The 25,777-nt window shown below is 50.0% G+C and overlaps 1 protein-coding gene and 1 non-coding gene across 3 annotated transcripts in view; one reads left to right on the top strand and one right to left on the bottom strand.

Annotated features, from left to right (window-relative positions):
- Hk2 (hexokinase 2) overlaps positions 1 to 25,777 on the top strand; it is a 50,294-nt gene that overhangs the window by 20,020 nt on the left and 4,497 nt on the right. For both annotated transcript variants that reach the window (XM_028871371.2, XM_028871372.2), the window contains 13 exons: positions 8,319 to 8,467; positions 12,590 to 12,709; positions 13,426 to 13,521; positions 14,065 to 14,164; positions 14,483 to 14,666; positions 18,084 to 18,239; positions 18,522 to 18,755; positions 20,396 to 20,700; positions 21,646 to 21,794; positions 22,059 to 22,178; positions 24,174 to 24,269; positions 24,672 to 24,771; positions 24,872 to 25,055. In XM_028871371.2, coding sequence (XP_028727204.1) covers positions 8,319 to 8,467; positions 12,590 to 12,709; positions 13,426 to 13,521; positions 14,065 to 14,164; positions 14,483 to 14,666; positions 18,084 to 18,239; positions 18,522 to 18,755; positions 20,396 to 20,700; positions 21,646 to 21,794; positions 22,059 to 22,178; positions 24,174 to 24,269; positions 24,672 to 24,771; positions 24,872 to 25,055 — 1,993 coding nt within the window. The remainder of the gene's footprint in view (positions 1 to 8,318; positions 8,468 to 12,589; positions 12,710 to 13,425; positions 13,522 to 14,064; positions 14,165 to 14,482; positions 14,667 to 18,083; positions 18,240 to 18,521; positions 18,756 to 20,395; positions 20,701 to 21,645; positions 21,795 to 22,058; positions 22,179 to 24,173; positions 24,270 to 24,671; positions 24,772 to 24,871; positions 25,056 to 25,777) is intronic.
- Positions 1,994 to 2,102, bottom strand: LOC114694473. Its single transcript, XR_003734710.1, has one exon. It is a non-coding gene; the product is annotated as a small nucleolar RNA SNORA42/SNORA80 family (small nucleolar RNA).

Raw genomic sequence — 25,777 nt, 5'->3', positions numbered from 1 at the left:
TTCTTGACCTTTGGAGCCATCTCTCCAGCCCCTACCCGAGATTTTTATCCTCCTTTTTAGAATGTGAGGTGTGGGTTAGTCAAATCATTTGCCTAAGTTCACACCACTGAGACAGGAGTCAAACATGAACATGCCAGAGTTACCAGGTGTGTGAGTGTGAGCATGTGAGTGCCTGGGTCTGTGTGTGCAGCAAGTGCTCAACTCCGAAGCTTTTGAAATGAGGTTGCGGTGCTGTTTGTAATGCCACCAGGTTGAAAATGTATCTTTGCCTGAAGGAATACTGTCCAACACCTTAAATAAATGAGCATACTTAAGTACAGATCTCACAACGTGATGAGTTGCCAGAAGACACATAACCCCCTAGTTGTTGGATACAAATAAAACTCAAATCCCTCAAAGCATCCTTGCACTAGGTACAGCCACATCCATTCTGAAACTGGACCATGTACCAGATAGCAGATAGTCCTGTGATAAGGCACCCTCAGGGTCTTGATGGTAGGTACTCTACAGAACAGGAAAAGTTGATTTACAGAGAATAGTCCCATAGCAAGCAGGTGGTGGCACTGGGATTTCCACTCAGCCAAATCCCAGCCCCGAATGAAGCACACCACCAATGGCATGCTTTAGTCTCCGTGTACCTCCCACATGCCTAGCACAAAGTCTTCATTCTTCTTTGGGGAGGCTCTGGTTCAGTTTGATCTGCAAAGTCCTCTCCAAGGTTCAGTCATCTGTGAGGCAGTGGTGTGCCAAGCCCCTGAGTCCTGCCTTTGAAGAGACAAAGCTGACGCAGATGAAATAATTAAAGAGTGATACTGGGCCATATAACGTGAGCAGGAGGTGCGATAAAGGGAGACCGGCTTGGTGATAGGTTGTGTGGAAGCTGCTGAAGCCTCTTATCTTGGTTGCTGTGTATTATACCAACATCTGTGCAGTGGGGGCCTGGTTCAACAGAGAGCTCATAGCAAGTTAATAAGTGGGTTTATGGGGTGCCAACAACCTAAGCAAAGATTGTACTGATGGCCTCTGTATTATGAGTGGCATTTACATATGTTGGGCACTGGGTCAAACACCTGGTCATTTGCTGTACTGACTTTTGTTGTGTTTTAGATAGGGCCACATAGCCCATATATCGCAGTCTCCAGGGGCCACTGGTGTTAACTACTGTAGGATAGGTAGGGGGTGGGTCCCTTTCTGGGGGTGTAGAATTTGTTATAAGGCCAGTTCAGAAACTGAATGTAGAAGTCTACTTGGGTACTGAGTGAGTGACCTTGGAAGTGCATGGCTATGTCTTCTGACATGGGTGGCCAGGAAGGGTCCTGTGTGGGATCCCAGTGTGATCCAGCTCCACCGCTGAAAGTCCCATGACCTGTCTACACTGGGTAACCCAGTGCAGGAGCCTGCCCCCTTTACCTGGCCCTAGACCCCAGACTCCCACTGCTGCTTGGCTGGGCTGTCGTGCAGCACTCTAGTCTTCCTTGTCTATCCCCCTGCAGTGTGCTACTCACACTCAAGCCTTGTGAAAACACAGTCTGACCTGTTTGGGAACAAGAGTCTGTGACAATGACATTTGCACAATGCTAGTAGCCCCAATGCATGAGCTGTACGCTGTAGCTGCTTTGGACATGGCATATTTTGGCATATAGAGTTATGCCAGACCTGCGTCTGACGTGCTGACACCTAACCATGCCACGAACTTTACGTGTGCTGACCCCATTTTCTCCATCTGGCAGCTTCAGACTAAGTCTGGTTGCTTGTGCCTGAAAGGTATCCTTGTGTGAGCGGAAATGATCCGTCTTATGCCATTATCATTTCTCCTGGTTGGGTTGCAGTCAGAGGCTGGGTTGCATGCAGTCAGAGCAATTGTGGAGCGTTGAGGTGCTGTCTTCGATGCCCACTGTTGAAGCAACTAATGGCAGGGAAATTTGATCACAGACTCATGATGGATTCGGTTTTTTGACTCCTTTTTTTTTTTTTTTTTTTTTTTTTCTTATTCCACTGTGTGACCCATTTCACTGTCAGCAGCCTACAGGCACAAGGGCTGGGCAATGGTTAGGAGCCACAGTTTGCTCTAGCATGGGACACTGATTGATTCTCTCTCTCACTCTTTTAATTTCATTTTTTGTGTTTATTTTTTAAGAGCAAGTAGCCCTGGCTGGCCTAGAATATGCTATGTAGATCAGGCTAGTCTTGAATGCACAGAGATCTGTCTCTGCCTCTTGAGTGCTGGGATTAAAGGTCCCTTCTATTTATTTTTAATTATATGTGTTTAGTGTGTTTGAGCACATGAGTGCAGTGCTCTGGGAGGCCACAAGAGGGCGTCAAATTGCCTGGAGCTGAAGTTAAAGTAATCGTGTACAGGTGCTGGGAACCAAACTCAAGTCCCTTGGAAGAGCAGTACATGCCCTTAACCACTGAGCCATCTCGTAACCCCAGGTTTTTTTGTTTGTTTTTGAGACAAGGTTTCTCTGTAGCTTTGGTGCCTGTTCTAGATCTCGCTCTATAGACCAGGCTGGCCTTGAACTCACAGAGATCCACCTGGCTTTGCCTCTGAGTGCTGGGATTAAAGGCGTACACTGCCAGTGCCTGGCTCAAAATAAGTTTTAACCATACACTTTATATACAAATTACTGTTTAATAAAGTGAAAAGTAGAAAACGTAAAGATGATGCCTTCCCATCTTATCAAACGACTGTCCATTGCCTCATATTAGTGACAAAGTGAAGAGGAGAGTCTTTTTTTTCCCTGGAGCTGAGGACCAAACCCAGGGCCTTGCGCTTAGCTAGGCAAGCGCTCCACCACTGAGCTAAATCCCCAACCCCGAGGAGAGTCTTTAAACAGACTGTTGAAGTGGGTGGGGGTCCAATACTAAACTGGGGGCCTGAGTGATCACCACCTTTTTTTGACTTAAAGTAGTGATCTTAAAGTATGATGGCTCACATTGTAATCGCAGCACACTGGGGCTTGAGGGGAAGGGTCTCAAGCAGGAGGACTGTTAGGACTTTGAGGCCATCCTGGCTACAGAGCGAGGCCTCGTATCACAGGCCAGTGAGACGGCTCGGTAGGTGAAGGCAGCAAAGCTCAACAACCTGAGTTCAATTCCCAGGGCCGGCATGGTGGAAGGAGAAGACAAGACAGACTCGCACAAGCTGTCCTCTAAAGGCCACATCCACACAACATAAATAAATGTAAAACAACCAAAACAATCATTTCTTGAAATGACCCCACCTCTATTTCTGGAGAATGCACCTCAGTTCTTTTAAATTTAATTGAATGAAATCTTATAGTGCAAAAACCCACAGAAGAAGCAGAAACAGTGAGAAGAAATAAAACTGGAGATGAGGTTTAGGAGGTGAGCTACTCTCCCTAACCCTTGCTACAGACAGGTCTTGCCACCTTCCAGCATGCCTAGAACCATGGGAACTGTGGGATACCCCTTGTTTAGAAGGGGCTCCCAGAATCCATCATTTCTAAGTGGCCTGCTTAATCACCTGCTTTGGGGGCTTAGGAGCCATGCTCCAGCCCCAACCCTGACCCAGGACACTGCAGCTCCGAAACACAAGGCCAATCGCCTTTTATTGCAAGGTGCTCTTAAAGACTCTGGCTGGGCCTGCTGTGCTGAGCGCCTGATGGGAGAAGCAGGTGGTGATCTATTTTAATTAGTGGCAAGTACCTAATGGTTGAAAATAGACCCTGTTGGAACATTCAACTGGCCCCTGTCCCTCAACCTTCAAAACAAAACAAAACAAGAACCCAGATGTCATCGGGTACCACCAGATCACCTGGCGGAAGTTTTTGAACTAACAACCCAGGAGTGATGAATTGCTCCAATCAATTACCGATGTCGCGTTACCTCAGGTGACATTGACTACCCATTTCAGATGGCTAGCCAACTGCCATTTCAGTGCCCCGTCTTTCCCTGCGACAGGTGAGTTCCCAGGAGAGGCTGGAACCCTTTATCTCACTGGCCTTATGTATCTGATAAGAGTCAAACTGAAAGTGGGCTGCTGGATGGGAAGTGAGTCCGCAAACAAATGGCCCGAGGGAGCACCTTCACCCTTCTCCCGTTGGGCAATTTGATATGGAGGGTGACACCCGCCCCCCCTCTGTCACTAGTACCGGAGCTACGGATAGGGCTATTTTCTGATTTATTTTTTTATGTATAATTTTTTTGTATGTATGGGTGTTTTTAAATGAAGAGTATCTTCCTTAGAGAGACCTGAAGTGTCCTGTGAGGTGGGTACAGAGGTTTGGTATGATATTAGAGAGTGCCGGTTTATTTGTGCATAGACACACAGCCCACATCGGCAAGCTCCAGCAGGTTCTGCTGTCGGGAAGGGCCCGCCACTCTTCCCTGTCTCACTCCTTCATCCCTCCACTCAGTACAGAAGATCTAGCCTCCCAGGGCTGAGCTGGGTTTCCTGCTAGAGACGATGGTGCCTTTGCTTTTCTTTCTCACTACTGTATGGCTTCCAGGAATGAGAGTCACGAAAGAGGAGGGTGTGGTCCTGAGGAATGGGCACGGGCTCTGGAGTCGGAAGCCTTGGCATCAAATCCTAGCTCTCTTTCACCCCTTTGTGACCTTAGCCAAATGACTCAGCTTTAGAGGCATCACTTCCTGACACCCCGCGCAGCTCGGGGGCGCTGTTATACCTCCAGGTTTTACACTCTTGGCATCGTAAGTGAAGAATTCCCTGTCTGAGGGTTTACAACTTTCCAGTAAGCAGCCTTGTTACTCATCGTAGAAAAATCCTTTGGCTGGGCGGCTCTGGAATATTTGTGGTGATCAAAGGTGTGCCGCTGACTACTCCTAGCATCCATCTTTCTTACACTTGTTTGTTTTGTGTGTGTGCACCTGTGTGTGCTGGAATGCATGTGTGTGTGCTTCTGTCTGTGTTTGAGTGCCACGGTGAATATGGAGGTCAGAGGGAAAAACTTGCAGGAATGCACTCTTCTCCTTCCGACATGTGGGTTCCGGGAATCAAACTCAGGTTGTCAGACTTGGTGGCAGTCACCTTTACCCAGTAAGCCAACTCATCAGCTCTCATGTTTTATGTTTTTAAAAAAGTGAAAGTTATGACCCAGTGATAGCAGCATGCTTAACAATATGGAAAGTCACCAGACCTGATCTCATAAAAAACCCCTCCCAGCTGCCAGCCAAACATCTTATTTAATGAGTGAACCATTAGCGAACAAATCCAGTAGGAGGTGGTGCCTCCCGTAAGGTGCCTCAAAAACTATAGTTACTTAGTGTTCTCTGTAGATCCTATTGGGTGCTTTGCCTGTAGTTTTTTGATAGCTTTTTTTGGTCTTTCGAGACAGAGTTTCGCTGGTGTCTGTCCTGGATCTCACTCTGTAGACCAGGCTGGCCTCGAACTCACAGAGATCCACCTGGCTCTGCCTCCCGAGTGCTGGGATTAAAGGCGTGTGCCACCACCGCCCGGCTTGATATCTTTTTTAAAGTGTATTTTATTATGTATTATTTTAAAATTTATTTTATTTTTTTAAATTTTGAGATAGGATCTCTCTGTAACCCTGGCTGTCCCAGAACTCACTATTTAGACCAAGCTGTCCTGCCTCTGCCTCTGGATTAAAGTTGTGCGCTACCATGCCCAGCTTAAAATTTATTTTTATTCATTTGTATGTATGTATGCCCGCTTGCATGCATGTGCACCGTGTAAATGCAGTGCCCATGGATACTAGAAGAGGGTGCTTAGGACTGGAGCTTTAGATGGTGGGGAGCAACCCAGTGTGGGTACTGGGAACCAACCTCAGGTTTTCTGGAAGATCAGTGCTCTGTCTTAACCCTCAAGCTATCTTTTCAACCCTGGCTGTGTGATTTCTTAAGAAACCTCCTCCCTCATTGGACTAAAACTCAGTATGTAGCCGAGGCTAGCTCCTGTCTCCACCTCCTAAGTATTGGGATTACAGGACTCTGTCACCGTGCTGGGCTAAGGATGTTTTCTTGCATCAGGACCTTTCTCCTGTCCTACCATAGTTCCACAGGTGTATTTGCCCTTTACATTCACAATCCATCACATGCTCCATGAACGCTATTCTGGGATTCCGGAATATCTTGGAAGGATCCCAGTGGAGGTAGGGCTTGAGCTATAATTAGTAGTTATATGTTGAATCAGAGTGACCGAGGTGAGTTAGAAAAATGACTTTCAGACCAAGGAATGATGATGAAGGATGAAAGGACGCTGGTACTTTACCCATGGCTGGCCGTGTGTCCATACACTCATGTATAACCTAGTGCGTAGTTCACCAGAACCTCACGAGGGCTGTGGGAAGTCAGCACTATACGCTGTGAGTTCTACAGGCCACCGCTGAGCCAGAACTCATGAGTCCTGGCCACTGTGGGTAAAGCTTCTCACTTAATCCCTGCTCTGTGGGGAATGGTCATGGGGAATTCGGTCCCTCCGTTGCCTTAGGGGGTCATAGGATTTCTGGAGTCATTGCCTCATGTTTTGAACTCCGAGAGGGTCCAGTCCTTGGTTATGAGAGTGTGTGGAAGATGTGCTGAGGAGAGAAGAGGGGTGTAGTCTGAAAGAACGGTGAGCGTCTCTCAGTTCCTACCGGCACTCTGTTATTTACGGTTCCCTTTAGTCCACCAGAAAATACAGCCGAATACATCACATTCCTGATGGAGCCACGCTGGGCTGAATCCAGCTGGGCTGGTCTTCATAACCAACCAGAGGCAGTGCCTGTCACCTCCGTCCCCCACGGTCACTGATTCAGCGGATCGTGTGTATCCCCGGCCTCAAAGTGCTGATGAGGCAACTCACCCCTGATTTTCTCTTTCATCCCCCTGACAACCACCACATAGCCTTTCCTAGAATCTGGCTGAGGCCCCATGGCTGGTGGAGGTTCAATACTCGAGTGTCTAGAAAAGTCATCTGAGGCCACGAGGCGGGGGGGGGGGGGGGGGGGGGGGGGGGGGAGTGGACAGAGTCTCCCCCCCGACAAGGTTTTGCTTTAGTGAGCCGGCGTCTGGATTGAGTAGTGGCGATGCCTTCCGGAGCCCGTTAGGGAGATGTGTACCTGTGAGAGGGTGCTGAAGTCACCAGCGCTGATTCCAGTGGCTTTTCCTGGAGAGGTGTCCGTCATCTCCCTTGCCAGGACGTGTCTCAATAGATGTGAGACCGAGTTTGCCATGAATGAGCCTGGTGCCTCCTGTGTCTTTGAAGTTCTTACTGTAGTTCTGGATGATTCAGGAACATCCCTTAATTCTCTCACGACAATCCTGGGAAGTATGATGCTCCTGTTTTGGACAACAGAGGTCAAGAAACCAAATTCCATGTGCCTGGGGTAAAAGAGGCTCTAGGCTAAAAGGTAGCCAGGCATGGCTTCACACACATGCAATGTGGGTTTCATCAGCCCTGCACCGGACCTTGTGGGTGTAAGTCCTGAGGAACCTCAGGTGGCCGATGCCTACCCCAAGTGTCTGCTCTGCATTTTAGAGGCTATGGACTGCATTCAGGGAGCTGCTAGGATGTGGTCTTTTGGGGTGTGTGTGTGGCCATTTAGGAAAGGGGGGCAAGGTGCTTAGGGAGCCCGGGGATGTGAGCACAGATTAAATCCTTTAGTTTATTTGGTCAGAACATGTCTTTGACCCTCCCAACCAGACAAGAGGCTCAGTGTTGACAAGCACACACGTGAGTCCCCGGTCCCTCACCAAGAAATGAACCCTATCCCTTCAGAGGGTTGGGAGAGGCTACAGTGGCGTGATGCTTTTTCTTCTGGCTCCGCAGCCTGCCATCCTGGCCCCCTGTGGGCTTCAGGCCTCTTTAGTACTTTCACTCTGGGTCACTATTCCATGCCTCCCAGCTGCTGCCTGTGTTACTGACCAGCATCCGGGGGCTTCCTATCCCAGCTGCTAGTTAGTTCCTGGTGGGATAAAGCCCCCCCAGCCAACCTGATCAGAGGTGTTTTCTCAATGGAGGCTCTTCTTCCCAAATAACTCTAGTTTTAAGTCATCGACAAGCCAACCAGGACAACTGGAATATGAAATCGCCTCATGTGAATTACAAAGTAATAAAAATATCTTATCATTAAGAAAGCCAAACATGAAGCTGGGTGTGATGGGACATGCCTGTAATCCTAGGGCTCTGGAGGCAAGCCTGGGTTACACGGTGAGACAGTCTCAAAGAAAGAAAGAGCCAATGTGTCCAGAAAAAGAGAACCAACTGGCCGCTCTCACCCAGGGGTGACTGATGCTCATCATGGAGGGACTCTGGGTTTGAAGTCTTAGCCGGTTCCCAGGAGGCAGTTTGGTCTTGTCTTTCCCGGCATTGACGGTAGACCCTCCTTTGTCTACAGAACATGGAGAGTTCCTGGCTTTGGACCTCGGAGGAACCAACTTCCGTGTGCTTCGAGTACGGGTGACAGACAATGGCCTCCAGAAGGTGGAGATGGAGAACCAGATCTATGCCATCCCCGAGGACATCATGAGGGGCAGTGGAACCCAGGTACCGTCTTCCTGTTGGGGTGCCAGCTGAGCTACCAACACCCGCGGGACACTCTGCATCGTCTCCCACGGCAAGGCAGTCCCTAGGACATTCTGGATACGATTCCAGCTTTAAGGTTTCCCATGGGGAGAGCCCCGACTATCCCTGCCATATTTTGTGCCCAGAAGGCGCTTGGCGGTAAAAGAAACCACAGCGGATGACTGGGAGGGGGTGGGACCCTCAACAGTCTAATTGGGCTTCTTCCACCAACCAGGTCACTTCCTGGGAAGGAAAGGAGTTCTGACTGTGAGCTGAGGGAGAGAGGAAGGTATTTTCAGAACCTTTGTCTTTGGGCGTGGCCCTGAGGGTCAGCCGGCATCCTTTGGAAGCTGGATCCCTGGGGTTGTGGGCATTTTAGTTCTGCTGAAGGTGTCTCATGGCTGTTGTGTGGTGTCAGGAAGAATGGTAACCCCTCACAGTGCCGCCGTCTGTAGAGAGAGCTGGTGGGGTAATAGGTCGTGCGTGGGGCTAGCGCCATGACTGGCAGGCACACAGATGTTCGCTGTTTCTCCACAGGAGTTTTGCTCATTCTTCTTCAGACTTTCTTCCTGCCCTGTCCCCAGTCTCTGGCCAGCAATGGCATTGTTCCCCTTCATGAAGAATGTGGTGACCTTTCTTCATGTTGCCTCTGTCTCTCATTCTGGGCCCTGCTCCCGGAGGACAAATGTTTGAGAACCAAATAAGACAAAGTCAAAAAGCGTATCAGAAGTTTCGATGTCCTAATGTCCTAACAATGTGCTGGACGATTCTCTCATCTCCATAGACAGCTACTTAACTCTTTAAACCTCATGAAGGGCCCAGGTACCCCATGGTCCTGGCGCCTTTCTCCCAAGAGCCTGGCTGGGGCTTGAACCTCCAGCTGACAGATGCCGTGTGTCTGTCAACCTAGAAGGAATCTGTTTCAGGATTCAAGAAGTTAAAATTTACCTTGAAATCTCTCAGACTGGCAGGGCCAGGTATACATACATCTATAATCCTAGCATTCGAGAAGCTGAGTCTGGAGGATTTAGAGTTCAAAGCCAGCCTGGGCTATATATAGTGTGACTATGTTTCCAAATGAAAATGACAAATATGACATCTGATAACGTGTGTGTGTGTGTGTGTATGTATGTATGTATGTGTGTGTGTGTGTCTGTGTGTGAAGTAAAGATCAGAGGACAATTTGTAGGAATCAGTTTTCTTCAAGTAGCTTCTGGGATTCGAACGTCAGGCTTGGTGGCAAGAGTCATCTCACCAGCCCAATTTAAGTATTTTAGGTAAAGGAAAAGAAAGCAATGGATTTTTCAAAATGTAGTTTAATTAGATACAAGCTAAATCATCAAACCTCAAACTTGCAAAGGTCCCCAAATACCTGTGAATCTACCTGTCCATGGTGAAATCTGTCTTCTGGCCACTGACTTCCGGCTCAGGGCTATCTTGACATCCCCTTCTTCCTCACCTCCTGATCCCAACACTGCCACACCCTGCTGGGGTTTGTGATGTGTTCATGGGAAGAGGAGTGAGCCGTCCTCTCTGTCAATACGGAAAAGGACACGTTTGGAGCACAGGCTAGCAGGCTTTTGCCCTTTGAGCCTTTTTATGGCAGGAAAGTGTTGACTTTCCCAGCATCATATCCTGATCCTCAGAGAGCAGGAAGGGAAAGTTAGTCTTCCAGTTCAAGGGAGAAATCGTTTTTCTTCTTTTCCTTATAGAAGAAGCCTGTAGGTTTTTGATCTTAACATTGATTGAATCAGAACTTTTTTGCAATGGATTTGCCCCATGCAAAGCCGTGAGTCACCTGAAGCATGGCAAACTTAAAATGGGACTGATCGTTGGCTGTATTTAGTTGAACTTGATGACAGGCTCTCGAGAGGTAGCCCGGGCTGGCCCCCAAATCTCCACTCTCCTATCTCAGCCTCCTGAGTGCAGGAAGGGAACAGTGGTCAGGGCTGGGGACCGGTCAGACACCTTGCCCCCCACCCCAGATAAAGGCCCCTCCAATCACCATGATTTTGTCATGTTGGCATGACTTGCCTTTGGATGAAGATGCTCACCCTAAAGGCTGGGGCTAGAGCTCAGTGGCCGAGCAGCATGAGCAAGGTCTTAGGTTCAGTCTTCAGCACTGGAAAAAAGAAGTGTGCTAATGATCATCGGGAATGGGGTTCTATGAATTGTCTAATATGTTCCATAGTTGTTTCAGCCCGAGCAGAGCTTGCTGCTCTCTCTAGAAGCCCTTTGTCTATTAGAATTCCAGCTAGCTCAAGGGACGGTGGCCTGCCTCTGCTGGTGACCTGTCCTGCCTGTGCGCTTGCCTTGGATCGGCGGCTCAAAGTTCAGCATCAGCTGTGGTTAACCTTGCGCAGGATGGGACAGATGGACAGGATCCATGTGGGAGTTCAGTGCGGGCCGGCTCCTCCTAGATTAGGCTGGCTTCCTTCCTCCCTCCACACCTGCTCCTCACCCCAGACTTCAGGGAGCCAGTGAGCCTGTTAACCCCCCCATCCCAGATTGTTTAATCTGCTTCAGGATTCCAGAGCGGGCTTGTTAAGAGATGACTGGGGCCCCCACAGGGAAGGCTGAAGGACAACATGGAGTAGTCTCGATTTCTCTCCATCATGTGGGTCCCAGGGATTGAACTCAGGTCACATGCTTGGCACCAAGTGCCCTGACCTCTGAGCCATCTCACCAGCCCCTTTGCTTCTTTCTGGGAAGGGACCTGCTTGCTGTCTTGGTTCTCCGACCCCTGCTTCCTTGGCTTTTAGATTTGGCCATCTGGCCCTCTTGGCCCTTGGACTCTGTTCAGCCTCTGCTTACTTTTTATACCACATGGCCCCTGGCCTCAGTCTCTCAACATTTGGAGAGCTACCGGCTGCTCTTTGAGGTGCTGAGTAGGTGAGGAGGGGACTGCCTGGTTGGTGGGCTCTGGCCTGGCCTCGTCAGGAGCACAGTCTACAAGGCCCAGTGGCCGTGTGGGGCCTGCTCAATGTGCTCATCACCCCGTCTTCCATTTTGAAACTAGAAAACAAAACATAGGGGCTGTGGAAATGACGTAGTGGTTAAAAGCAATTGCTGCTTCATCAGAGGATGAGAGTTTGGATCCCAGGATCCACATCAGGCAACTCACAGCACCTGTAACTCTGGTTCTAAGGGATCGGACACTCTTCTGGCCTTCCTGGGCAGACAAACACACATACATACACAGATAGATAAAAAGTAAATTAGAATAAGAAACAAAACCCCAGAATAACTTCTTTGAATTGCTTCCAGGGGATTAGCTTTCTATTACAGAGGAAAAATATAAAGGGTGCTTATTTTTGTTGAGTTGGTTCACAGACAGCCAACGGAAAGTATCCTGTGCCTCCTCCGTCAAAAGTCAGGGGTGCCAAAGCACTTCTTGGCAGTGAGATGGGCATTCCATTCTGGGAAGGAAGATAAGCCGGACTTCCATGATGGCCAGCAGAGGATGCTCAGGGCATATGTGGACTTTCTCTAACTACTACCTCCCCTGACTAATGGGCTCTTTTGACCGAGATTCAAATAAAAGGCTTAAGCGGAAGACTCCATCTAACAAGCACTGATTAGCATTATGCCTTTGTGCATACTGAGTGACTTGAGTCCAGACGTCATTTCCTTTTGGCCGGAGAGCAGATTATGGCTTAAGGGCTATTATTAGTTCATTTTTGTATAAGTTACTTGTTGCTGTAACAAAAGTTACATTAGAAAGGCAGGGTTTATTTTGGCTCACAGTTGGAGGATACAGTCCATCATGGTAGGAAGAGCATGAATGGATGACAGGAGCCTGAGGTGCTGGTCACATGCTGTCCTTAGTCAGGAAGCAGAGAGATAGGTGGATGCTGGTGGCGCACAGCTCCATTACTCCTTTTTATTCAATCCAGGACCCCAGCCTGTGGAAGGGCGCCACCCACATCTGGGTTCTTCCCAATTCAACGAACCTAATCTAGAAACTTACTCACAGACGTGCTTCGAGTTTGTCTTCTGGGTCATGCCAGATTCTGTCGCGTTGGCAATCAATATAAACGGTCGAGTCTGTCTTTCCCTCTATGTTATCCTGCCTTCCTGCTCACTTCCTGTTTGTGCCCTTAGCTGTTTGACCACATTGCCGAGTGCCTGGCCAACTTCATGGACAAGCTGCAAATCAAAGCGAAGAAGCTCCCACTGGGCTTCACCTTCTCGTTCCCCTGCCACCAGACGAAACTAGATGAGGTATGGCGGGCTGAGATGCTTTCAGTGGCGTTGGGCTTGGGGTTGTGAGGAAGGAGGAGGCTCCTGAGTCATCTGCAGCTGAGGTGGCAGTGGTGCTGAGGGGTTTTGCATATGGGCTTTCAGTATTGAGACTTAGGGCCCTTCGGGGAACCTGTATGTATGTGTTATGTGTAGGTGTAGAGGAGGGTGATGAAATACGAAAGGCAGAGAGGTGTTCTGTCAGCCCCTCCCCCATACATACTTTGTGGTATCCTTATCCTGTCCAGGTTAGCAGGAATGAGGAATTAAGATCTCTTTTGATCTAAAGGGCTATGAGAAAGACCCGTGGATGAAACAGACACCCGAGAGGCTGGGGATGTGCTCATCTGGTAGGGTACTTGCCCAGCACACACAGTACCTTCTCCAGAATTGCATAAACTGGCCACGGTAGTGCATACTGCAGCAGTCCTCAGGAGGATCAGAAATAGGAGGCCAGGTATCCTGACATCTCTTTCCACTTCTTAGGGGCAGGGAATCATGATAAACTCATGTATGCACTCTCCTGTCCTAGTGTTTTTGGGGAGCTGAGCCTCCTCTTTCCCGCGCTAGTCAGGAGACCGTGTTCAAATTTAACCATGACTTTAGCCCTGAGATGTAGAGGGATCTGGCTGAGCACTGTTGGAGCGTCACTCACTGTTTCAGTTGTGGGAAATAATCATTCTTTGGTTTTCTTCTAGAGTTTCTTGGTCTCATGGACCAAGGGGTTCAAGTCCAGTGGTGTGGAAGGCAGAGATGTGGTGGATCTGATCCGGAAGGCTATCCGTCGCAGAGGGGTGAGTAGTGAAGGACTTCTCAGTTTGCAGGCTGTCAGGTCCACTCTGAAATCTTTCCCTGTCTGCCCTGGACTCAGCATGAGAGGGTTTTGTAAGAGTCAAGGATAAGTATTCAGCATCCCTGCTGCCCTGTTACCCACTGAATTTTGTATGTGATCAGATGCCTTTTGGGTTTTGAGATTTGCTTGATGGACAGTAACTCTGGCCTTGGTGCAAGGAACACCCTTTAATCCTTAACCCGAGGGCTCATTGTCAAGTAGGAAAGTTGGCCTGATTGACAAGAGGGGAGGAATGGAGCAGAGAGGTGATGGGCTAGGTCTATTGCTTGTGTGTAGGAGGGAGAAGACAAGATGGACTCAATCCTTTTTGCTGTTTGGGAAATTGTCCTTATTGAAGATGGAGAATAGGTGGGGGAGATCTCTACCTCTAACCATCTTTGGCTGTGGTTTGAGTTAGTAACACACTTGCATGGTGCATCTTGCTTTCTCCATCTTCATGTCTGTGCCCCCACTTTGATGACGAAGTTCCTTTGATCCTCTGCAGGACTTTGACATTGACATTGTGGCCGTGGTGAATGACACAGTTGGGACCATGATGACCTGTGGTTATGATGATCAGAACTGTGAGATTGGTCTGATTGTGGGTGAGTTGAGCCGATGGTGTGAAAGCCAGCGCTGTTCGGCGCGTGGGAATGGGGGCTGAGAGGGAAGAAGGAATCCGTAGCCTGGGTGTTTTCTTCTACTTTGTAAAGATAATGGTGCAGCTACTTTGGGCTGAGGCAGGACCTGTGGAGTTAAGCAGTGTAGTGTACTAGAGGCCCCGCCCATGTGTTGTGTTGTCCCAGGAGGCTACAGTGAGGAATCTCAGCCGCTAGGCAGACTTATACAGCAGTGAGGAGGGAGGTGGGTGGGGTGGGATAGTGCATGGAGGCTCTGAACAAACAATTCCCTCCTTTGACCAGGTACTGGCAGTAATGCCTGCTATATGGAGGAGATGCGTCACATTGACATGGTAGAGGGTGACGAGGGACGGATGTGCATCAACATGGAGTGGGGAGCCTTTGGGGACGATGGTACCCTCAATGACATCCGCACGGAGTTTGACCGAGAAATCGACATGGGCTCACTGAACCCTGGGAAACAGCTGTAAGTGGGGCCTTCCTGTGGGTGGGTAGGTAGGGCGTGGGGCTGTCGGGGGTGGGATGGGACTGCCACAGTGAAGGGTTATTCCCATGCTTTTACTTTGTCCCTAAAGGGTTGTGGTGGCACACACTAGTTACGGGAATGTTCATGATCGTAAGTCACCAAGAGGGCTAAAAGAGAGACAGATAAAAACACATTGTCTTTCAGGATGGTCACTTGGGTTCTTTCCAAGACAGACTCTTGGTGAGCAATAATCCTACCTTAGCCCCCCATGTGCTGGGATCTGAGGCGTTGCTGCGCAGAAAGGTCATTTTGGAAGGTCACATTCCAAGTGTGGTCAACTATCCTTACCATCTACTTGCTTATAGACAGTAAGCCGTGTGAGAAAAGGCACAATGAATACGGAGGAGGTTCTTTAAAGGCACTGTTTGTGGCTTCCGGCCCATCACTGCCCCTGGGACAGGGCTGCAGCACCTGCCTTTATTTGATGATGGGAATTGAACACAGGCAAATATTCTACCAGCTGAGCTGCATCCCTGGCCTTGATTCGTTTGTTTGAGACATAGTCTCTCATTGTTTAGTCCTTGGCTGGCCTGAAGCCGACTATGTGGACCCAAGCCGGCTACAAACTCACAGACCCACTTGCCTCTGCTTCTTAAGCCATGGGATTAAGGGTGTGTGCTGGCTGCCTGGTGTTGATTCTTTTTTTAAACTGTTGCTTGCTCAGAGTCCCAGGGCTTTCTGCCTTCCTTCATGCTAGGCCTCTGCTCCAGCTGTGCCTTGGGGAAAATTGGAGGTGGAGATTCAGCATCCGGAATCCTACATGCTCCAGTCCTAGCTTTTTATTACTTTTGACATGTTTTTAAGACTGTATTTTTCTTTTCTTTTTAGATTAGATGTATTCATTTTATTTTATGTGTGCATGTTTATATGTGTGTGTGTGTGTGTGTGTGTGTGTGTGTGTGTGTGTGTGTGTGTGTATGTATGTGTGTCTGTGTGCCGCATTCATTCTTGGTGATCAGAAGAGGGCATTGGTCCGGGCGGTGGTGGTGCACTCCTTTAATCCCAGCACTCGGGAGGCAGAGGCAGGCGGATCTCTGTGCGTTTGAGGCCAGCATGGGCTACAGAGTGAGTTCCAGGAAAGGTGCAAAGCTACACAGAGAAACCCTGTCTCGAAAAACCAAACAACAACAACAAAACACACACACATACACATATACACACACACACACCACACCACATCACACCACACCACACCACACCACACAAAAGAAGAGGGCGTTGGATCCCCTGGAACTGGAGTTACCACCACGTGGGCGCTGGGAATTGAACCCGGGTCCTCTGCAAGAGCAGCCAGTGCTCTTGACTGCCCAGCCATCTCTCCAGCCCTACTTTTGACTCTTACACAACCTTATCTGGTTCTTGACTTTGCTAAACTTCTTGGCTGAAGATCTTGAAACAGGGTTGGCTGCTGCAAGAGCTGAAAGGCGATTGCAGAACTGTTTTGAGCAATGGACCGTTTCTGTGGTCTTCTTGGTATTGCATTTTAGAAAGACTTCTAGTGCTGATCTCTGTTTGGAAAGGAAGCCCAGAAAACCCAGCTCTATAAACTGGGGCAGAGGTGGATAGATAGCCTTTAAGTCACAGGATTCTCTCTATGTTGAAATGTCAGGATGTGCACTTAGACTTTTTTTTTTTTTTTTTTTTAAAAAGATTTATTTATTATGTACACAGTGTTCTGCCTGCATGCCAGAGAGGGCACCGGATCTCATTACAGATGGTTGTGAGCCCACCATGTGGGAGCTGGGAATTGAACTCAGGCCCTTCTGAAGAGCAGCCAGTGCTGTTAACCTCTGAGCCATCTCTCTAGCCCCAACTTAGACTTTTTAAGGAATATCTGGTTGTGTCTGCTGAGAGCCTTACTAGCTGAAGAGCAATTTACCCTGTGCCTGCTTCCCTTATTGGGGCACACCGGCGGCATCACTGTGAGGAGCCATGTGCCCAAAGATAAAGTGACCAACAATGCTGGCTTATCCATAGATGGCTGACAAAGACTGGGAGGGCATCTTCCAAATTGTTGGCTGGGGTGGCCCTGAAGGCATGCTGGGAGTTGTGAAGAGCTGTTGATGGAGGAGTGCCCCTATCAGCTTCCATGGAGCCAACTTCATTTGACAACGACATCTGAATTTTACCGTGTTGAACTGAGGCCAGGCTGCTACTCAGGCTAGGGCCTGTGTTGGAGCTTTGGGTTTTTGGTTTTGAGAGTCTCTGGGATGACTTCTTCTTTTTTAAGATTTGTTTTTATTTTATGTGCATGAGTGATTTTTGTTTCCCCCATGCGTTTAATGCACTGTGTGCATGCATGCCTGTGCTGAGAAAGCCTGAAGAGGGTGCTGGATTCCCCGAGACTAGAATCACATGCAGTCATGGGTGCTGGGAATCTAAGGTCTTCCGCAAGAGCAGTTCCTAACCATGGAACTGTTTCTGTTTCTCTGGCCCTCGTTTTCTAATTCTTCTTTTTTTGAGACAGAGTCTCAAGTGTAGCCTAGGCTAGCCTGAAACCTGATTCTCTTGCCTGGGCTTCCCAAATGCTGGCATTGCTGGTGTCTGAAGCCACGCTGCCAGCTCTCCTTTAGCTTTATCCGGTTTGAGCAAGTCACATCTTGCTGATGGAGAACCTGGCTTTCAGCTTCTGCTGAGTGCTGTTCTGTGTCACACCCCTGCTGGGCCCCCCTGGGTGGCGAGGCCCATCCGAGGTGGTACACATTGTGCTTCCTCTCAGTTAGGTGAAACTCCTTTCTGAGACACCAAGGGGCTGTCTTTACCAAAAAGATAATCCACGAGGCTTGGTTTCTTCTGCCACGTGATCCCAGGGCCCTAGGCAAAAAGAGCACTCTCTAAAGGAAACAGTGTCACCTAGTGGTGGAAAATGAAATTGCTGGCCTTCCCTAGGCTGCGGCGGGGCTGATTTCTCCTATTGGTACTTTCTTGTCCACCATACCCTAGAAGCTCTGTGTTCACCCCCAGATTCTTGAGCTCTCCACTTGCCCTGGAACTTTACTCCAACCTCTGCCCAGGTTATTATCACCCCGTTTTCTTGAATCTACAATTTTGGAAGGCAGTTTCTGTGGACCCTTTCTATATCCCCACCCCCCAAGTGCTGGCATTACGGGTGGACCACCATGCTTAGCTCCAAATTGAATTTTAAATAATCACTCTCTTGGTAACGAGTTACCCCAGATTCTGTTCCAGAATATTCCATACTCCCTGTTTCACTGGGGTGCTTAACGAACCCATTCATTTGTCTGGAAGATTGGCCAACCCTGTATCTTACGTCTCCTAAGTTGTTGTACTGCTGTGCTCTGTAAGTCTGAGTGACTTGGAATGCATGCAGGTTTAAGAAGATGTCTGTCTCTGCAGGTTTGAGAAGATGATCAGCGGGATGTACATGGGGGAGCTGGTCAGGCTCATCCTGGTGAAGATGGCTAAGGAAGAGCTGTTATTTCAGGGGAAGCTCAGCCCAGAACTCCTTACCACTGGCTCCTTTGAAACCAAAGATGTATCAGATATCGAAGAGTAAGCTTCTGGGCCTCCTGTCCCTCTGCTCACCAAGTCTCCATGATTCTGGTGGGAACTGGGGAGGGAAGTGAGGGGGTTGGCTTTGAGGTGTGTGTGTGTCTTGGAGGAGGTGGGTCTGGGAGAGGAGCCTCAGAATTGCTGTACTCCCTTCTGCTGAAGGAATCAGCCCTCCCTCGATGGGGGAGTTTGCTGGAGCTGGGGGCACTCCCTAGGCAGCCCACAGCCCCACCCACTAGTCACAGTGAGTTCGACACTGCTCACACCCTATCTGTTTCCCAGGGAGAAGGATGGAATACAGAAGGCCTACCAGGTCCTGGTGCGTCTGGGTCTGAGTCCGTTGCAGGAGGACTGTGTGGCCACACACCGAATCTGCCAGATTGTGTCCACGCGCTCGGCCAGCCTGTGCGCAGCCACCCTGGCCGCCGTGCTGTGGCGAATCAAGGAGAACAAGGGCGAGGAGCGTCTTCGCTCCACCATCGGTGTTGATGGCTCTGTCTACAAGAAACATCCCCAGTGAGTGAGCAGCCTGGGGCTGGGAGACTCCACAAGCCAGCTCTGTGTTGCTTTCCATAGAGCATCAGGGTTCCCCAGTGGGCGCTGTTGGTGTGGGTGGAGTTGATTTCTGAAGGCAGCTGGTGGTTCATCCTCTGTTCAGAGCTCCTGGCGGCTGAGTCCTGGCTTGGTGTCATCTTCTTCTCCTCCTCCTCCACTCTCTGTTTTCTGTTGTTGTTTTGAGACAGGCTGTCATGGAGCTCCCGGTTGGCCTCAATCTGTGGCCATGGATGAGCTTCAATTTCTGACCCTCTTGTCTCTACCTCCCAAGTTCTCGGCCTCCAGGCCTGTGTATGTAGTGTTGGATTGGATGCTTTATGCATTGTAGGCAAGCCCATTACCAACCAGACATCATCCCCAGCTGCCTCCATCTTTTTTATGAGTTACTGTTTCATTCCCTGTTATGACTTGCGCTATTCTGGTTGGTTCCTGTGGGTGCCATGTCCTCTGCTAGTGGCCACCTCAGCCCTGAGGACACCAGCCTCTCCACCGATTTTGGTGTTGAATTAATGTTCCTGCCCTATCCATGTCCCTTCAGGTGTATATATTCCAAAATGTTCATACTGGGACCCAGAAGATGTCTCTTTTTTGCGCTCACTTTTTTCCCCCATCATTTTCTTGGGTGTGAGTGCCAAGTCAGGGCACCTTTAACTGAGTTGGTGCTGCCGAAGGCTCCGGCCCTGAGATCCCCTGCTTTCCCAGCCCTGGGAAACACGAATAACCTGGGAATGTGGTTAAAAGGCTCGTTCTGGCTCAGAAGTTCTAGGGTGAGGCTGACTCTTAGAGCGAACAGCTTTCAGGGGCCACCACCCAAGGGCTTTTTGCTAAACAGCATCTCTGATTCCAGTTGTTCAGATGCCGTTGACCATTGGCAGGAACTGGAACAAAAGAGAAAGGCCAAAGTTTAGAAGAAAGAGTTTTCTAGTTGTTCTTGGGTGTTTTTCCCGGGGGCTTTGGATGAAACGTGCCAGACCTCCAGGAGCAGGTGGCATCGGAAGCTCTTGATTCTAAATAGATTGCCCTAGCAGAGGCTGGCTCCATCTGCCAAGCAGAGGAGCTGTGGCCTGTTCCATGAGAAAGAGTGAGTCTCGTGTGGCTGCACCCAGGGGCGGTAGCTTTAGAAGAGTCTGCTATGGCAGTCACCACTGAATACCGGGCTTTTATACGGTAGCCCTAAGATGGGGAAGGGTGGGGGAGGGGAGACGTGGACACCATTTGCTTCTGCGGGGGTGGGGGTGGGGGGGTGGGATGGGGGGGAGGAGTGGGGTGGTGGTGGCTGGGGGCTGAGGTGGGAGTCACTCTGTAGCGTTTGTACCGCTGTGACCGGGGACACCTGTCCCTTACCCCGTGTGTACCGCTGTGACCGTGGACACCTGTCCCCTTACCCCGTGTGTGCCGCTGTGACCATGGACACCTGTCCCTTACCCCGTGTGTGCCGCTGTGACCGTGGACACCTGTCCCCTTACCCCGTGTGTGCCGCTGTGACCATGGACACCTGTCCCTTACCCCGTGTGTGCCGCTGTGACCGGGGACACCTGTCCCTCACCCTGTGTGTGCCGCTGTGACCGTGGACACCTGTCTCTCTTACTCTGTCACTGCAGTTTTGCCAAGCGTCTCCACAAGGCCGTGAGGAGGCTGGTGCCCGACTGTGACGTTCGCTTCCTCCGGTCTGAGGATGGCAGCGGCAAAGGGGCTGCTATGGTGACAGCCGTGGCTTACCGGCTGGCTGACCAGCACCGGGCCCGCCAGAAGACCCTGGAGTCCCTGAAGCTGAGCCACGAGCAGCTGCTGGAGGTCAAACGGAGGATGAAGGTGGAGATGGAGCAAGGGCTGAGCAAGGAGACACATGCTGACGCCCCTGTGAAGATGCTGCCCACTTACGTGTGTGCCACCCCCGATGGCACAGGTACAGAACACGGGTGCCCTCGGCTCGCCTCGGGGGGTTCGTCCTGCTGCCGACATCAGGCACGGACCTGGGTTTTAAGAGCTATTTAAAATTTCGTGCCTGCATGCGTGCATAAACTGGTTGAGTCCACCAGAGGGTGTCTAGTCCCCCGGAGGTGGAGTTTAGTTGCAGGCAATTGTGAAATCTCTGAGGTGGGTGCTAGGAAAAGAACTCATGACCTGCAAAAAAATATCCCCCCCCCCCCCAGACAGGGTTTCTCTGTGTAACAGTTCTGGAACTTGCTTTGTAGACCAGCATATCCGCTCTTAACTGTTAAATACTGTTATCTTAACTTATTTAACTTAACTGGTAAAACTGTTCATCTCTCCAGCCCCTTTTGTTTTGATCTTTGAAATCGGTCTTCTGTGTAGCTAATCCAGGATGACCTTGAATACCTGCCCTAGGATTATTGGTGTATGCCAACACTTGGACCAAATTTTGTTAAAAGTTTGCTGTTTGGCAGGACACTGAAACTGAGAGAAGTTAAGAATCTTGCTCAAGTTCATACAGCTGAGGCTGGCCTTGAATGCCTGATCCTCCTGCCTCCACATCCCAAGTGCTGGGATTGCAGCCATGCTGGGATGCTCACACTGCCTGACTTCAGTATTCTCAGAAGAGTCCCTCGGCTGTTCTTTCTCTCTTCCAGAATGTACCCTACTAGCATTTATTTGTCTGGGCTCAGATGTTACATTTAGACACTTTGAAGCATACTGTGTTGGCGTACTCCATGTTCTAAAGAGCTGACTTCTGGGCTCAGGTGGGCCCGTTCGGATCAGGTCCTGAGGATCTTCCGTTCTTAACTGCTAGGTGGCGCTCACGCTCCATCTTCCCCCCACGAAGGGAAGGTGTAATAAACTCTTGCTCTCTGTCATCACAACTCATCACCATCCCGGGTTCATTTTCCAGAGAAAGGAGACTTTCTGGCTTTGGATCTTGGAGGAACAAATTTCCGGGTCCTGCTGGTGCGCGTGCGCAACGGGAAGCGGAAGGGTGTGGAGATGCATAATAAGATCTACTCCATCCCGCAGGACGTCATGCACGGCACTGGAGAAGAGGTGAGGCTGGGAGAGAGAAGGAGGCGACACACCGGGGAGGAGGGGAGGTCGTGATTGGGTGAGCTTCTGGGAGGACCCAGGGGCCTTCCCAACTTCAGAGACCACCCTTCCCCTGCTCACTCCGGGCCTGGGGAGGGCTCGGGGTTCGGGCCCTGGCAGAGTTGCTCCTCAGGTGATGCCTGAGCTTGCATTGCTCCTGGGTGGAGTGTTTGGGGACACCCCGCTCTGGCCGGGCTCCCTTCCTCAGCGCCCTTTCTTCTACAGCTCTTTGATCACATCGTCCAGTGCATCGCGGACTTCCTAGAGTACATGGGCATGAAGGGCGTGTCTCTGCCGCTGGGTTTCACCTTCTCCTTCCCCTGCCGGCAGAACAGCCTGGACCAGGTAGCTCGGCCTTCTGGGAGGGCTCCTCCGTGGGCCTCCACTCTAAGCTGACCCTAGTTCACAGGGGAGAAAGCTGCTCCTAGAAGAGAGAACGAGCGTAGTGTGAGTGGCCTTGGGTGGGGGCCTTAGTGGGACAGGGGCCACAACAGTTGCCTGTCCTCTTGGTTGCAACGGTGTGGTGATAATGATAATCAAAAATGTTAATGCATATTTTAAGATTTCATTTACGTGTGTGTGTGTGTGTGTGTGTGTGTGTGTGTGTGTGTGTGTGTGTGTGTGTGTTAAGGTGCTATATGTATGTTCAAGTAGGAGTATCCACCCTGTTTTTGAGACAAGATCTCTCATTAGCCTGCAGCTCACTAATGATGCAAGGCTGTCTGGCTACCAAACCCTAGGGATCTTCCATTCTCCGGCTCCCCAGGTTTTTACATGGATGCTGGATGTCAGGTCCTCGTGCACCTAAGTAGACACTATCTTTTCATGCTAACACGTGTGCAATCTTTGTACATTTATCAGGAAACCTGACACTGTTAATGGTTCCCATCAGGATTATAAGATCTTAGATAATTGCTGAATATTTCTGTCTGTGTTCTGCGACGCTGGTGTGTTAAGTCTGGAACTGTAGAAAAGAAGAGTACACAGAGCAGGATCCTGCTGTGGCTGTTAGCTCTGATGACATCACCTTTTTGATGAAGCTTCAGTAGATGTTATGGGGACCTGGAGGCCCAGAGGTCTGTGGCCACATTCATTCACCACCCACCGGCTTCGGGCAAAGTCTTCGACACTGTTGAAGCCTGGTGTTGTCTTATTATAATGACCATCTGAAATGAGGTTACCAACACTTGCCAGAGGCACAAAGCTCACATGGAGATGAGAGATGGGAGATGGGTAGAGGAGACAAGCCTGCCTTTGTCTGTGTGTGGATGTATAAGCCAGGGCTCCACAGGGCTGTTTTGTTCTGAATCTCTTGGGATCTGATCACAGCATGACACATCCAGGTTTTATAGATGGGTAACTGATGGGCACATCTCATGAGCAGGAGGCTTGGAGACACTAGGTATGTGGGTGGCCATGGTTCTAGCCTTTTGGGAAAGGGGTTTGAGGGTGCTGGTTTGTGCTGGCTGCTACAGTATCAAGAGCAGTAAGGGAGCAAACCTTTCTCCCACGTGCAGAGGCCATGGGCATCAATGAAGGGCACACTAGAGGGCGCTCTAAGCAGCTGGGAGATGGCTTGACCAGTAAAGTCAGCCTTGTAAGAACGAGGATCTGAGTTCAGCTCTACAGCGCCCATATAAAAGCTGGGTACAGCCGGGTGGTGGTGATGCACCCCTTTAATCCCAGCACTTGGGAGGCAGAGGCAGGCAGATCTCTGAGTTCGAGGCCAGCCTGGTCTCCAAAGTTCCAGGAAAGGCGCAAAGCTACACAGAGAAACCCTGTCTTGAAAAACAAAAACAAAAACAAGAAAACAAAACAAAAAGCTGGGTATAATAATGTGCCTGGAACCCCAGCAATGGCGAAGCAGAGCCAGACAGATCTGGGGGCTCCCTGGCTAGCCAATCTAATTGAATTAGTGAGTACCCACTTTAATGACAGATCCATCATTAAACGTAAGGTGGACAGCAAACAGGGAAGACATCTGATGTCAGCCTCTGGCCTGCACAACTGTATGCACACAGACATGAACAGAAACACTTCGTTGCCTCCACCCTCCCTTCCTCTCTGTCTAAGCGTCTATAGAAGACTCTTGAGGAGCTTGATGACTTCTCTCTGGAGGTTGTTCCCAGCTCACTGTCCAGTGAAGTCTGGAAATTAAGGCACACACACAAGTAGTGGTGAGAATTCACTGCTGCAGCGAAGTCACTGCCTTCGATGCAAGCTCAGGATCATCTGTGTGTAATCTGTTTGCAAAATGGGGCTCCAGGAATGGCCAGGATCCACTGTGATGTCCCTCCACTGTGTACCTGTACGACATTTGTTTATTTATTTTTTTTCCAGAGCATCCTCCTCAAGTGGACAAAGGGCTTCAAGGCATCTGGCTGTGAGGGCGAGGATGTGGTCACCTTGCTGAAAGAGGCCATTCACCGGCGAGAGGTGGGAGAGACATAGTACAGGTCCTGGTGCACTGGTCCCCCGGTGCCCAAGGTGGTCACTGAATTCAGAGTCAGGGTGATATCACATGGTATTGCTCTGTTGGAGGGAAATTCATCACTCAGCAGTGGTTGATTAGCTACAGTGCATGGGGACTCAGGGCTGGCTACAGCAGTCTTACTCTGTAAACAGAAGCCCATGATCCAGTGGCAGGTGCTGCTGTAGGGCTTTGAGGAAAAGTGTGTGTGTGTGTGTGTGTGTGTGTGTGTGTGTGTGTGTGTGTGTGTGCGCGCGCGCGCGCGCGCGCGCGCCTGTCTGTCTGTCTGTCTGTCCTGAAGTGTCTACTAAACAGAGGATATTGGAACTTGTGGACTAGACATCTGTCTGCTTCTGCCCTGCCATCAGGAGTTTGACCTGGATGTAGTCGCTGTGGTGAATGACACAGTTGGGACTATGATGACTTGTGGCTATGAAGACCCTCACTGTGAAGTCGGCCTCATCGTTGGTAAGGACACCAATCATCCTTTCCAAATGGGGATGCATGGCCTCGGGTGGGTGGAAGGAAGACTGGTGCTGAGTGAGGGTTGGTGCCCTCTGATTGGCAGGTACTGGGAGCAATGCCTGCTACATGGAAGAGATGCGGAATGTGGAGCTGGTGGATGGAGAGGAGGGGCGGATGTGTGTCAACATGGAGTGGGGGGCCTTCGGGGACAACGGCTGCCTGGATGACTTCCGCACAGAGTTTGATGTCGCTGTGGATGAGCTCTCTCTCAACCCTGGCAAACAGAGGTAAGCACTCCCCTGTGTTTAGGGCTTACATCCCTGAATGAGATCTCTGTTGACTGGGCTTTCTCCACCATGGCGTTTTCCCAGACCCCTGCTGTCTTGAGGGTTTCTCCTTCAGAGAGGTTCTTCTCAAACACACCGACAAGGTCTGGGAGAGTGAGTGCATTAGAAGCTAGGTCTGACTCTGAGGGAAGCCAGGTGGGAACTGGAAACACTGAGAGCTCCCAGGGTGGAGAGGTAGTGTTGGTGTGGCCCTGACAGGAGGGGAAGCCTCTCCGGTTCCTCACTCAGCATCCAGCTTCTCTATTGTCAGAATGGACGAGCCTCCTCACTGTTACAGAGCCTCATGCAGTGCGCAGGCTTAGAGCCAGGCTAAGACCTAAGAGCTGCCACTCTTCCCAGTGGGAAGATGCCAGCTACAGTGTCCCCAGACTGAATTAGTCCAAGACCTTGGTCCTTTAGAACACACTTTGCAAATGATTAGTCTAAATTAGAGGTCTTAGACTAAAATACCTCTGCAAGCCAGGCAGCAGGTACCTTAATGAAGGAAGCAGGCTACAAAATGCAGGTAGTGTCTTCAATGATCCTTGGGCCCTTAGCTTTTCAAAAAAGGCATTGTGTATAGTCTGAAGACCCTCAAGCCATGTCATAGTCATGGTTGGTTCCAGAAGTATATGTGTGTGTGAGTGTGAGTGAGTGTTGGGTGGGGGGGTCCTGTTGTTGAC

This window comes from Peromyscus leucopus, chromosome 3, assembly GCF_004664715.2.
Source record: "Peromyscus leucopus breed LL Stock chromosome 3, UCI_PerLeu_2.1, whole genome shotgun sequence".
In the NCBI taxonomy this organism is placed as follows: domain Eukaryota; kingdom Metazoa; phylum Chordata; class Mammalia; order Rodentia; family Cricetidae; genus Peromyscus; species Peromyscus leucopus.
The sequence above is the reverse complement of the archived record's forward strand: the minus strand, read 5'-3'. Positions and strand labels throughout refer to the sequence as shown.